We start from the raw sequence: 13190 nt of genomic DNA on the forward strand, positions 1-13190 counted from the left end.
AATTGCTAAATCTTACAACCTTTCTTTCTAAATGAGTCATAGTCCTTCGAAAATGAATGTACCCAACAGTTTTTTTTTTTTTTGCTTTGTTTCATCGTCTCATATATATTGGTGCGGCCAAGAGAGAATTAATCGCCAAGGGCAATGCCTGATTTGTGCATATGTGTTCATTGCGTCACCTTGATCCAAAGATACAACCAAGGAACATGAAAACACACACATACATACACTGGTGGTGTTATTAAATGTTGTCGCTTAAGATTCTTATATTTATTGGATATTAAAAATTATAGAATTATGATTATCATTTAAGATTTCTATTTTATAGAACTTTAATTTTTCCATTTTTTTTAATTTATCATTAACGGTTTCAGGTTCACAATTGTCAAAGAAAGAGATCATAAATTGTTGGAGATAAGAACTACGTAGAGGTACATGATATTCTTAAATCTCACACATTTTCAAACAACGATGTGCTTATCTTTTAGTTGTTATAACTCGAGAGGGCAAAATATAAATTCATATAAAAACATTTTCATGATAAAATATCGTTTATCTTATATGTGCCTTCAATTGTTTGGTATACCTTCTCTTATGTGAGTGAATGAGTGTTTGACTTTTTATATGAGAGTGAACGGTACATATAGTAACACTCTAACATAGATCATGAATTCATGTTCAAAAGGACGTTCATGCTAGTAAAATTATCATTTTGTGCTTGATTGCACGGTCTACAACAAATATGATTCGTAAGATAAAGTTGAAACATTTTTATAGCATCACTGAATGCACTTAAGTAATTAATTCTTTTGATACAAGCCAAATTACTATCTTTTTGTGCTTGATTGCACAGCCTAGATTCATAAAATAAGTTGAAATATTTTTATAGCATCATTGAATGCACTTAAGTAATTACTTTTTTTAATACAAGCAAACCTTCGTGATTGTATATAAAAAATGAATAATTCATTTTTATGTAAAATTAAAAAGCTTAGTTGAAAATAAAACGAGTCAAACAATTTGAAGGTCTAGTGTACAACCTCTTTAATATGACAACATCAAGAAAGTCTATCAACCAAAATCCATATTTATCAGTTTAGTATAACAGTAACTAAATTCAAATATCGGTTTTGGTTCTGTGAACACAAAAACCAGAAATTCCAAATTAATGTCTAACTACAAAACGTATAGAAGATACAGCAAGCAAGAAACAAACAGGTAGCAAAAATGACTATTTTACATGAAGAACACAAGAACCAAAATAAGTCAAAAAACACATTCAGAAAAGAAAAAGATGTTGTGACTTGATAATAATTACAAGTTATGATTACATATTTCATATGAGCCCCTTCAGATGCATCTTTTGTGATGGATTTGGTCCCCATATGCGAATGGTTTGATCATCACTAGCTGATGCTAGCATTTGATGTCTCCTAGGATTCCAGCTCACACAGTTTACAGTCATTGAATGACCAGAAAGCACCTCAATTGGATCAGAACCACTTTGATTCCAGATATACACCTGCTCTCACAATTATCAGAGAATAAGCTTAAGGATATAATGAGTTGATGAAAGTTAGGGATAGTTAGGTAATTTCACAGGTATATATATACCTGTGAATTTTCGCTGCCACTGGCAATAAAGGTGCTATTGACCCCACCAAAGCAAGAACGAATGACATATTTATGTTGCCTGTGGCCCTTATATCTCAAAGGCTTTTCCCATAAGCCTTCAACATCCCACATATGAATCTCTTGGCTATTAAGATTAACAATCAAATGCTTGCTGTCACCAGAAACCGAAAGAGATGTAATCGGATGTTCTTCAGAGATAACTCTTTCAGCATTTGTAGCCACGTTTAGTATCCGAATATCTTTATCTGAAAAAATAGTAATCAGATATTCACCATTTGGAGTAACAGCAATATCTAACACCTTTGGCATCCGTGTTCCTCTCCATGCTTTAATCTCATTGCCTTCACAATCCCACATGCAGATGCCTTTTTTAGGGTCTGAACTCCCACACACGAGTCTCTTTGAGTCTGGAAACCAAGCACACGAGCTAACAAGGAAGCTGTTATCACCAAATGTGTGCTTACATGTACCTGTTTCCACATCCCAAAGCCTAAGGACTTCTGAGTTCCCACATGTCAACACCATTGTGTCATCGGGGCTCCAGATTACAAAAGAAACCGGGTTTTGATGACTGGATAATCTATGTTTCAAAACTAACTTCCCATCTTCTTGTATCTGTACCAAAACTTTCAAGAATATGATTCGGAAAAAAAAAAAATCATGCTTTTTCTATGGATTGTAACTTTGTAAGAAGTAAACATAACATGTTACATGGACATATAAAGTTATGCATATAATAACAGCACCCATCTCCAAAATGATCATTAAATTTAGATTTCCCTAAATATAAGTCAAGTTCCCTCAAGACATATGTATATATATGTCTTACCTGAAATGGCAGTTGGAGACACTCAAGCCACTATGAGACTAAGTGCCCAACTCCCCTGTTGTGCATAGTTAAGAAGGTTAACTTCCCTGAACAATGGAACAGACAAGTGTTATGGATTTTAAAATCAGTCTCCTAATTCTGGTGCATGAAGAAAGAATCTACTTATGCATTCGTATCTTATCCCATTTGATTACACTGCTTTAATATGTAACGTATGATTCAACAAATATTCTAAGAATAGAATCTCTAGAATATCGATTTTTTTAAGGACATAATAGTTACCTTCCATATAATTGCTGTACAATCACTTGATGAAGATGCTAAATAATCCCCATTGTTAGAGAACTGAACAAACCAAACTTCATTCTTGTGGTCAGACAAAATCTGCAACAATTTTTCAAAGAGATTCCATTAAAAGATCAGCATGAACTATTTACAATTTGAACTAACACACCTGAATGGTTTCTGTAGGGATCTGATCCCTACCACAAGAATGATCCTTATAGATTGATACTGGATCCAGAGAATTGTGGTAGATGCATGAATCAATTTGGGAACCAACCACCCTTTCAACCAGATGTTCCAATCTTCTATCAGGTACAGTGATTGGTGGTGGAAGCAATTTCTCCAATTCATTTACTAGATTCCTTCTCAGTTCTTGAAAAACATCACAATCATCATGGACTTTATCTAAACCAAGCTCCCCAAGTGAAAACAAACTAAAAGCAAGCTTGTGAACTTTCTCTCTTCCCACTTGCAATTTGGAGATTTGTTTACGCAAAAGGGACAAAGCTAAAGAATCATCCCCTCGGCCCAAACACTCCAACAAACACTGTTGGGAAACAAGAAACAAAGCTGTGTCTCTTTGTTCATCTGTCATGTTCTTGATCCCATAAAGGCTATCAATACAGCCCTCCCAATCAGCACCAATTATTGAAGATTCAAGCAACTTAAATTCCGCCGATTTGTATGAAATACCAGATTCTGATTCCAAACAACCTGCAGATTTCTCATAACCTAAAGAATAAAGACACTGGATAAGAATCCTTACGAACTCATCCCTTTTAACTAACCCTTTTGAGCCAACCATTGTCGCTAAATTCTCCATGAATCAATAAGTCCTTTTCTATGCTCCAAGATTCTCATACCTTTCACTTGCCATTTACCAGAATATGCAGCAACCCAACTGTCGTCATGGCACTGATAATTAAAGCAAAACAAAAACGAACATCAACTTTATGACGATTACACAAAGATTAGAATTTCTATATCTGGCTAGATGCAAGTTGTATGTAGGTTTTATACATGTGGAATCCTACTATCCTAGACTCTCATCAAACCAACAATGCCACAAACACATATACGTTTATTAGCCTCGACATCCAAAGTTTTTTTTCGACGTTGACAATCAACAGGGAGAATTTCAACCCAATAGAGTACTGAAGATTGAGATAGACAGCTTAAGATGATTATTGCTCGTTGACTTTAAATTCCTTATCGAGTAAATTAATTCTACTTGAATTAAAACAAGTTGGGAACCAATACTGAAAACAAACAACCGAGAAATTGAGAAATACACCGATTAAGAAACGAAACGAAGAGACACGAAATAGAATTAATCAATTAAATTGAAGTACCTCGTGGTCGACTGGATTATGTTAGACGTGCGAACTTACAGATTCCACTGAATTCGATCAAATCAATGGCTTTAATAGTTGATTGGATGAGATTAGTAAAACCCTAAGTGACAGTGGTGATTAATAGTGAAGAAAATCCGGTGGGGGAAGGTGAGATCGGTGCAGTTTTCAGTCGCCGGGGTGAGAGACGGAAAGAGGGGCTATCACTTATCAGATGCGTTTTTATTTTTATTTAATTTTATTTTATTTGGATAATTTTACTGGTAGTTGGTAGAGATGCAAGGGGACCAACATGTCCCCAAGCTCCTTTTAAAAAAAGTGATTATAACTTTGTTGGAGTATGAATGTATGGTTTAAAATAGATTTAACGTTAAATTATATAAGCCAAAAAACACGTTTTTTATTTTTAAAAAGGGATAATGACTTGAAAGGGTAACAAACTTTTGACTTTTGTCACATTTAGTCATTAAACTTTTTTTCGTTATCTATTTGCCATTGAACTATTGAAACTGTTCACATTTTACCCTTATGACCGGCTGTTGCCGGTCATAAGGATAAAATGTGAACAGTTTCAATAGTTCAATGGCAAATAGATAACGAAAAAAAGTTTAGTGACTAAATATGAACAAAATCGAAAGTTCGTTTCCCTCTAAAAAGTTCAATGACTAAATGTGAACAAACCTCCTCTTGTATTATGTTTTAGCAAATTATTTATTTTTGTTAAATTGTAACAACATTTGTTGATGAAGAAATCTATGAAATAATAAAAAAACAAAACAAAACCCTGAAAATATATTTAAAAAAAAAACAAAAAACCAAAACCAAAATAAAAAACCAATGGTTTGACATTTTCCAAAATAAAAAATCAAAATTTCCAATCTGATTTTGGTTTTACAAAAAAATGAATCATTCTCACTGATGTGAATTATGACCATTGGTTTGGCATGCGAAATTTGTGACATCTCATGAATATGTAGTTACAACATCGTTTGAACTCGTAATTCATAGTAAGGGGTTAGAGTATCATCGCATGAATACGTAGTTACAACATCGTCTGAACTCGTAATTCATCACCTACAGGTTATGGGCCTGCTGGTGTTTCCACTGGGTTGTCTAGAATAGTCCGTGGTCGCCATCTATACTCTGGTAGATGACTACATCGCCACATTGCTGGTTAAGGTTATGGTATCTCCTTTCATCCTACATCACATATTCATCGTCATCTGTTTACCTAATTATCACCACCTTTCTATCATCACCTATCTCTCATCATTTTATTTCATCACACACCAACTATTTCATCTATCCATGTTTCATCCGCAATATATTTGTAGATATAAACTAAATATACCGTTTAAATCTTTTAAAACATGTATAAAATCGTTCATCCAGCATAGACAGCAAGTATTCAAATAATATGCACACATAGCACGTAATTTATATAAAATACTTCATATCTATGTGTAAGATGAAAGTAACTATATATACCATAAAAACCCATAAATGCTTCCTAACTTCGAACCCCAAGGTTTACTCTACTAAAGCTTCATATTCTCGGCTCTCTGAACCTAGAAGGGTCCAGATCTATCACACCAAAAAGCTCAAGATAGCTCTTCCTCTCACTCTACACACTCAAGCTCGTTAGGGTTCTCACTTATGGGAATGGTAGTCGCAATTGAAGGCCATAAGTGCCTTTAAATATGGCTCGGGCCCAAAGATTTAGGGTTTCTACTAACAGCGCGGACTCGTCGAGTCGCCTCACCGACTCGTCGAGTCCATTCATTATTCCGAGTCATCAGTCGCGACCTTACTCGACGAGTTGAGGCGTCAACTTGTCGAGTCTCTCTTCTTAACTCAAAAGAAAAATACTTAAATGATGATACCTGGAAATCCGGATGTTACATTTTGTTTTTTTATTTCATAGATTTCTTCATCAACAAATGTTGCTACAATTAAACAAAAATAAATAAATTTGCTAAAACATAATACAATAGGAAGTTTGTTCACATTTAGTCATTGAACTTTTTAAAGGGAAACGAACTTTCGATTTTGTTCACATTTAGTCATTAAACTTTTTTTCATTATCTATTGGCCACTAAACTATTGAAACTGTTCACATTTTACCCTTATGACCGGTAACAGCCGGTCATAAGGGTAAAATGTGAACAGTTTCAATAGTTTAGTGGCAAATAGACAACGAAAAAAAAGTTTAGTGACTAAATGTGACAAAAGTCGAAAGTTCGTTACCCTTTCAAGTCATTATCTCTTTTAAAAATTAAGTCGGACCGTTGATGTATTATGGTTTTTTCACTCGGTAAGTCTTTGAAGACATTAAATGACTATTTTATACTTAGTAATTTCTTTTTAATATTTTTATTATTTGTCTATCATTTTTTAGAATTAAAAAAATAAAATTAAATAAAATAAATATCCACCCCCTCAACCACACGTTCAACTCTGTTCTTTCCCTTCCGTTTCCCATTTTCCTTCTGCCTCTTTGGAAACCAAGTCGTTGGACCACCACCGACTTCAGTGGGATTGACAAATTTTCTACCAATATCTGCAAACATCACAGACTTTTGACACGGTGCGGTCGGGTATGGGTGTCATTTTCTGGAAAGGTCCGACAGATAGTATTGGAGGAGGCTCATAAGTTCAGGTTCTCGATTCACCCTGGAGCCACAAAGATGTATCGAGACTTGAGACTTAGTTACTGGTGGTCATGCATGAAGCGAGAGATTGCATGGTACGTGGAAAGATGTTTGACATGTCGGATGGTTAAAGTTGAGCACCAGAGGTCGCATGGCAAGTTGCAACCCTTAGAGGTTCCCACGTGGAAATAGGATTTGGGTTATCGTTGGCCAGTTGACCAAGAGTGTCCACTTTCTTACCATTCGGAAGAGTTCTTCAGTCGAGAAATTAGCTGACATGTATGTGCGCGAGATTGTCGCTCACCACGGTGTACCAGTCTCTATTGTATATGATCGCGATATGCAATTTACTTCTCGGTTTTGCCATAAGTTTCATGATGAGTTGGGTACGAGACTGCTTTTCAGCACCGCTTATCACCCTCAGACCGATAGATAGGGTGAGTGGACCGTTCAGACACTCGAGGATATATTAAGGGCTTGCGTCATCAATTTTGGTGGGAGTTAGGACTCCTACCCTCCCCTAGTTGAGTTTTCTTACAACAACAATTATCATTCTAGTATTGGTGCACCGCCTTTCGAGCTTCTCTATAAAAGGAAATGTCGTACACTAGCACTGTTTTGAAAACCGGACCGGACCGGCCGGTTCAACCGGGAACCGGCCACATTACCGGTTTTTTAGACCCCAATAACCGCTAGGGGACCAAACCGTTTAAAACCGGCGGTTTTCTATGAACCGCGGTCAAACCGCTATGGTCTAACCGGACTGAAAACCGGTTTTATAAATTTTAACTTTGGGCTAGCCCATTCAACAGCAACCCAAACGGTTGGATAATGCTTCGATGTTTGACATATCATTATATAGAGCATTAAGATGGCAAACGTTTCTTGTCCGAGCCGATGTGGGATTCCACCAAGCTCAGATTTGAAAGGATATGAGCATAACCTTCCTTTTTGTAGAAGATGAAATTCATACAAGTTTTATCATGCCGACGATGTAGGATAGTAAGAATTGATGGCAAAATAATATAGCACTTGTCAAAGACAAGATTCGAACTTTGAATAATGGAAATAAAATGCAAAGCAACTTAACCATCTTTACAAGAAGCTGCTTGAGATACATCACGCATAAATTTATTTATGATACCTTAATATAAGAATCAACGATATATCAACATCAATATTTTATTGTTTACACTATTTTATATATATACATGTATATATATATATATATATATATATATATATATATATATATATATATATATATATATGGCCAGTTCTACCGGTTTTTAGAGACGGTTCGACCAGTCGAACCACTTGAACCATCGAACCGGTAAGACGGCCGGTTCGGAGTCCGGTCCGGTTTTCAAAACATTGTACACTAGTTTATTGGGGAGAGGTCAGCCACAAGTTCATGGGTAGGATCAAGGTGGTCCTTCAGACTACAGAGTTTATCCAACAGATCAGGCAGAGATTGCAAACAGCCTAGAGCCAACATAACAGTTATACCGACCGACGACGATTCGAGATAGAGTTCTAAGTCAGGGATATGGTTTCATTGAAGGTATCACCCCTGGAAGGGTGTTATACGCTTCAGGAAGAGGGGCAAGTTAGGGCCCCAATTTATTTGGATTGTTCTGAGTAGTGGCCAGGGTAGGCAAGGTAGTTTATCGACTGGATCTGTTTGGGGAGCTTAGTCAAATCCACAACACCTTCCATGTTTCTCAGCTTCAGAAGTGTATGGTTGAAGATTTTGTGGTGGTTCCCATAGACGACATTCAATTCGATGAGCGCCTGAATTATGTGGAAAGGTCGGGGTGGCTATTTTGGATATGAAGACAAAGGTCTTGCGCAACAAGATGGTACCTTTAGTCAAGGTCCATTAGCATCATCGGAAGGGTTCCGAATGGACTTGGGAACCTGAGGAGAAAATGCGAGAGCATTACCCAATATTTATTCGCAGCACCGAACTTCGATGACGAAGTCTGATTCAAGTGGAGGATAATGTTGGAAGAGTGTCCAATGTCATTAACTATTGGTAATATTTCTAATAATAACATGGTCCTTTTGGGTTGCCCTCAAGACCCACATTGAGTAGAATAAATAAAGTAGAAATTGGTTTATTAATTATTATGGTTAATAATTAATTAGAAACTAATTGTAAATATATTTTGGGAACTAATTAACAGTTTAATTAATCAAAGGGTTGAATATTCAATTAATCAATAGTTGTTGATCATAAATATTCCAGAACCCTTATGGAATTATGGTTGGATGAAAATCATTCCATCCCACATGGGAGAAATAGTGAATTTCATTGTTAGCCTCTTATCCTACATGGGAAGGAGTACAAGACCTAGGAAGGGATCCAATGCTATAAATAGGTCCTTATGGATTTCATTCTTCTTTGCACCTTGGATTAAAGTTCCGCTAACCCTTATTCCTCCCTCTCTTAGGGACAATTTCTAACCCTCTTAGGGTTTGTGAATTGACCATTCTCCTAAATATTTTTATTCCACTCTTTGGTGTCATTGGGTGTAATACCATTAAAGGGATTCTGGTTTGGGTCCTCTCGTCCAAGCAACTTCATGGAGGACGAGATCTCAAGCATGGAGATCAACGGCTACATAAGAGGTATGTTTTTTTCTTTGTATTTTTGCTTTCTAGGGTAGACGTAATTAACATGAAACCATAGATCCATAGGTTGCATGTACACTTAGGTATATCGTAGTTTTGATTTTTCTTCTACCTAGTTTAGAGTGTATTTGATGCATAGAAAACCCAACAGAGAATTTTAACACCTGATCTTTGCAGGTTAATTTCCTTTCTTTATTTGTTGAGTGTAAGCATTGAGTTTTGATCTACACAGGTCATAGATAGCCATCTATGCATTGCGTAGAGGGAAACTTTGAGATGGATCTTCAATGATCTACATAGGGCGTACATCTTATGTATGCAAGGTGTACGTGGCCTGTGTCCAAACCCTAATTTCGGGGTTTTGAGCCTTATTTAAGGACCTTAACCTTCATGAAACCTTTTCATTTTCAGCATCTATTTCCCCAAACGTCTCCCTCGAAACCCTAACCCCATTTTGGTACATTGTGAGCTTAAAGAGTGTTCATTAGGTGCTTTTGAATAAATAAGAAGTTGGAGGAGTTGGTTGGAAGCTTGAATCAACCTTAGATTTGGAAGTTACTCTCCTTCATTCATCTCAATAAGATATAAAGTTTGTACCTTTATGCTTCCATTGTTAGATCTGGTTTAGATGTTGAAGTTATGCCTTTTTTTCCCATTATTTTAGTCCATTTGAGTATGAACGACTCTAGACTTTGTTGAGTGCGTTTCCATAAGTATTTAAGGGTATTAAGTCACAAAAATGGTGTCTTTGCCATATCCAACCATCCATGCATGAGTTTGAGATCCTTAGAAGTTGTTATAAGATTAGGGTTTTGTTTTTGAGCCTTGATAAGCCATGCAAGTGCATAAAGTTTGGAACTTTATTGTAACGCCTCAACTCTTAGGTATTAATTTTCAGCTTTATTCTTTCATATTGAAAAGTCTACTCGACAAGTTGGAGGCCCTGACTCGTCGAGTAGGAACGCGTTTGGACCGTAAACTTAAGTAACTAACTCGTCGAGTCGGAATACACGACTCGACGAGTTGGAGCTGGAGGATGAAACCCTAATTTATGGGGTTTTGCACCCTATTTAAAGGGGTCATTAGCCTCCCTTATAGCCCCTTGTGAGTCCAGGAACCCTAAATCGTCGTTTTCTCTCCATACTTGTGTGTTTTAAGCATTGGAAGGTGGATCTTAGTGAGAGGAACTTGAAGATCAGGAAGTTTGAGGCAAGGAACGTGTGTAGATCTAAAGTCTACCCCATTTTAGCATCATTTGAAGGTATCAAGTCGTTACCTTGATCTTCTTCTAGCTAGATCCTTCTATATTTGAGTTTTAGGGCCATTTTGGTGTGTTGGTACTTCATTTCAAGCGATGAACCAAGATCTGAGGTTGCAACTTCAGATATAGACTCATCTTGGTCCTTATAATCATAAAGTCTCAGTCTTTAGCATTCAAGGTAAAGAAGCTCCAACCTTGACCATCTATCTCTTAGATCTCTAGTTAGGGTTCATTTCTACCCTTTCTAAGCTTTAGTAGAGCCATGTTCGGGATTTTGTGATTCTAAAGGGGTATGACTTCAGATCTGGAACCATTGAGGATTCCCATGGCATAAAGATGCCAACTTTATTTCCATAAGAGCCCAGTGCATCTTGTAGACTCCATTTTAGGGCCATTTGAGCCAAATACCCCATGCATGAACGTTGAGTTTGTAACTTTACGTGTATTGTGGACACTGGGAGGTTAGATCTATGTTTTGGATGAATGGAACTCAACTGAAAACAATTATATGGACATGAACTTTGGGGGACTCGGCGAGTCGTCCATAAGACTCGACGGGTCAGGATATGGTTCCCCAACCTTTTCTGTTTTTGATCGAACTGATTGAGTCTAGAAGAGGACTCAACAAGATGGATGTGAATATGGACTTGAAGATTATGGAACTCGGCGTTCAAGACAAGTCCCAACTGCATGAAGACGAACTCGACGAGTTCATAAGGAACCTGGCGAGTCTAGGACTAAATGTGTCTTCTTGTATAAATGAGGACTCGACGAGTTCAAGGATGAGCTCGGCGAGTCAGTTGTAGAAAGTCCCGACTTTATACGAAAGAGAAATCCGCGAGTGGATGCAAGACTCGGGGAGTAGGGTCGAGGTATTAGCGTTTTGAGGATTTGGGGACTCGGCGAGTTGTTGGGTCAACTCGGCGAGTTGAGTCAACCAAACGTTAACTTTGACCCATAGTTGACTTTGACCAAGGTGTTGACATTGACTTTGGCTTTGACCTGAGTAACCCTTGTAAGGGTTAAGAGTATGTAATGGTAAATGAAAGAAGGTTGTTATGTCTACGAGTTGAGAGGAGTTGATCCCGGCATCGTGGACAGTTCAGTTACTGCACGACATTGAAGTGAGTTACCTTCCAATAGAAGTGGGTCTAAGGCCACAATGTCGGCCCACTAGTAGAGTTGTTTGGTAGATGATTGTCTTTGTGATAATCATCTAGGTTGCTACTACCGGATATGTTTATGTGTGAGCATGATATGATGTTATGTGATAGTAGGTAGTATGGGGAATAGTCCCCGAGTACGGTCGTAAAGACCGAAGGGTAGGTTGGGCACCCCAGATATGCCTGACAGTATGTTTGTTATGTTGTTATGTGGTAGTGGTAGGGTGTGAAATAGTCTCCGTAGCCGGTTGAGATAAACCGTAGGGTAGGTCAAGCACCTCAGAACTGCTTGACATGGGAAGGTCAGGCACCCCATAATTGCCTGGCAGGGTAGGTCAAGCACTGTAGAATTGCTTGACATGGGTAGGTCAGGCACCCCAAATTTTCCTGGCAGGGCAGGTCGGGCACCCCAGAATTACTCGGCAGTTGTTTTTTATATGGTATGTGGTATGACGGGGGAACTCATTAAGATTTGTGCTTACGATTTTCAGTTTTGGTTCCAGATGCCTATTCGTCGAAGGGGAATGATCTGGCACGGTAGCAACGAATCGCACACACATGATTTCCGCATTTTGAGATCCATGGGATTGTACAATGACATTATTACTATTAATGATATGATTTTTGAGACATATGATTATGGTTTTATGGAATAATATGATATCGATGATGTTTTTCAGTAAACTATTTTATAAGTGACTAAATTAAAAACGAAATTTTTGGCATTGAAAATTGGGATGTTACATAAAGGCTTCCTCATGCCCGGGTTGCAGCCCACGAACCCTAAATCACAGACGATCTGAAACAGGACGTTACATGTGGTCTTACCTCATACCCTATCTCCCACGACCTACCAATCCTCGATTCTGAATGCGATGTGTCCCTTCCACAGCCTTGTGAACAAACCCATCTTGGCCTAAAACATCTGAAGGAATCCATGAGTGAGTCACAGATTCACTGAAATCTTGCCGCTGAACCGAGATCGGTGAATGCTACGGCCACCCCATAGTCTTACAACTTGTTGGGTTTTATTCTAAAACTTAGTTTCAAAAGCTACAAATAATGGAAAATGGAAGTCTTGAGTTTTATAAAATAACATAAACATTTTATCACCCACCAAGGATCATCTTCCAAGTGAAAGAAAGATTTAAAACACAACCATAGAAGGAAGAAGTGGTAACAACCTTTGAAGCACTTTGAGTCCTCTAAGGGAGGCTTAGAAGTTGATGGAGTGAGGATGAACCCTTGAGACACCAACAAAGTACCAACTTGATGTAATGCTAGTTACAACTCTTAAGCTTTAAGTCATAAACAAGTTTATGACTTAAAGAGAGGATGGAAGCAACTTATATCTTCAAAGTGCAAGACTTTAGATAG

General features: G+C 37.6%; 1 protein-coding gene across 1 annotated transcript; it reads right to left on the minus strand.

Moving 5' to 3' along the window:
- Positions 1 to 1219: 1219 nt before the first annotated feature.
- On the minus strand, positions 1220 to 4334 carry LOC145073727 (transducin family protein / WD-40 repeat family protein). Its single transcript, XM_079020236.1, has 5 exons — positions 4102 to 4334; positions 2919 to 3664; positions 2747 to 2848; positions 1615 to 2250; positions 1220 to 1522 (listed from the first exon to the last, which is right to left on the minus strand). Exons 2-5 carry the CDS (start codon positions 3570 to 3572, stop codon positions 1337 to 1339), a joined length of 1578 nt encoding a protein of 525 aa, XP_078876362.1. The 5' UTR covers positions 3573 to 3664; positions 4102 to 4334; the 3' UTR covers positions 1220 to 1336.
- Positions 4335 to 13190: the final 8856 nt, after the last annotated feature.

Source organism: Lactuca serriola, chromosome 9 (assembly GCF_051521515.1).
Source record: "Lactuca serriola cultivar US96UC23 chromosome 9, Lser_US96UC23_V15, whole genome shotgun sequence".
Taxonomy (NCBI): Eukaryota; Viridiplantae; Streptophyta; class Magnoliopsida; order Asterales; family Asteraceae; genus Lactuca; species Lactuca serriola.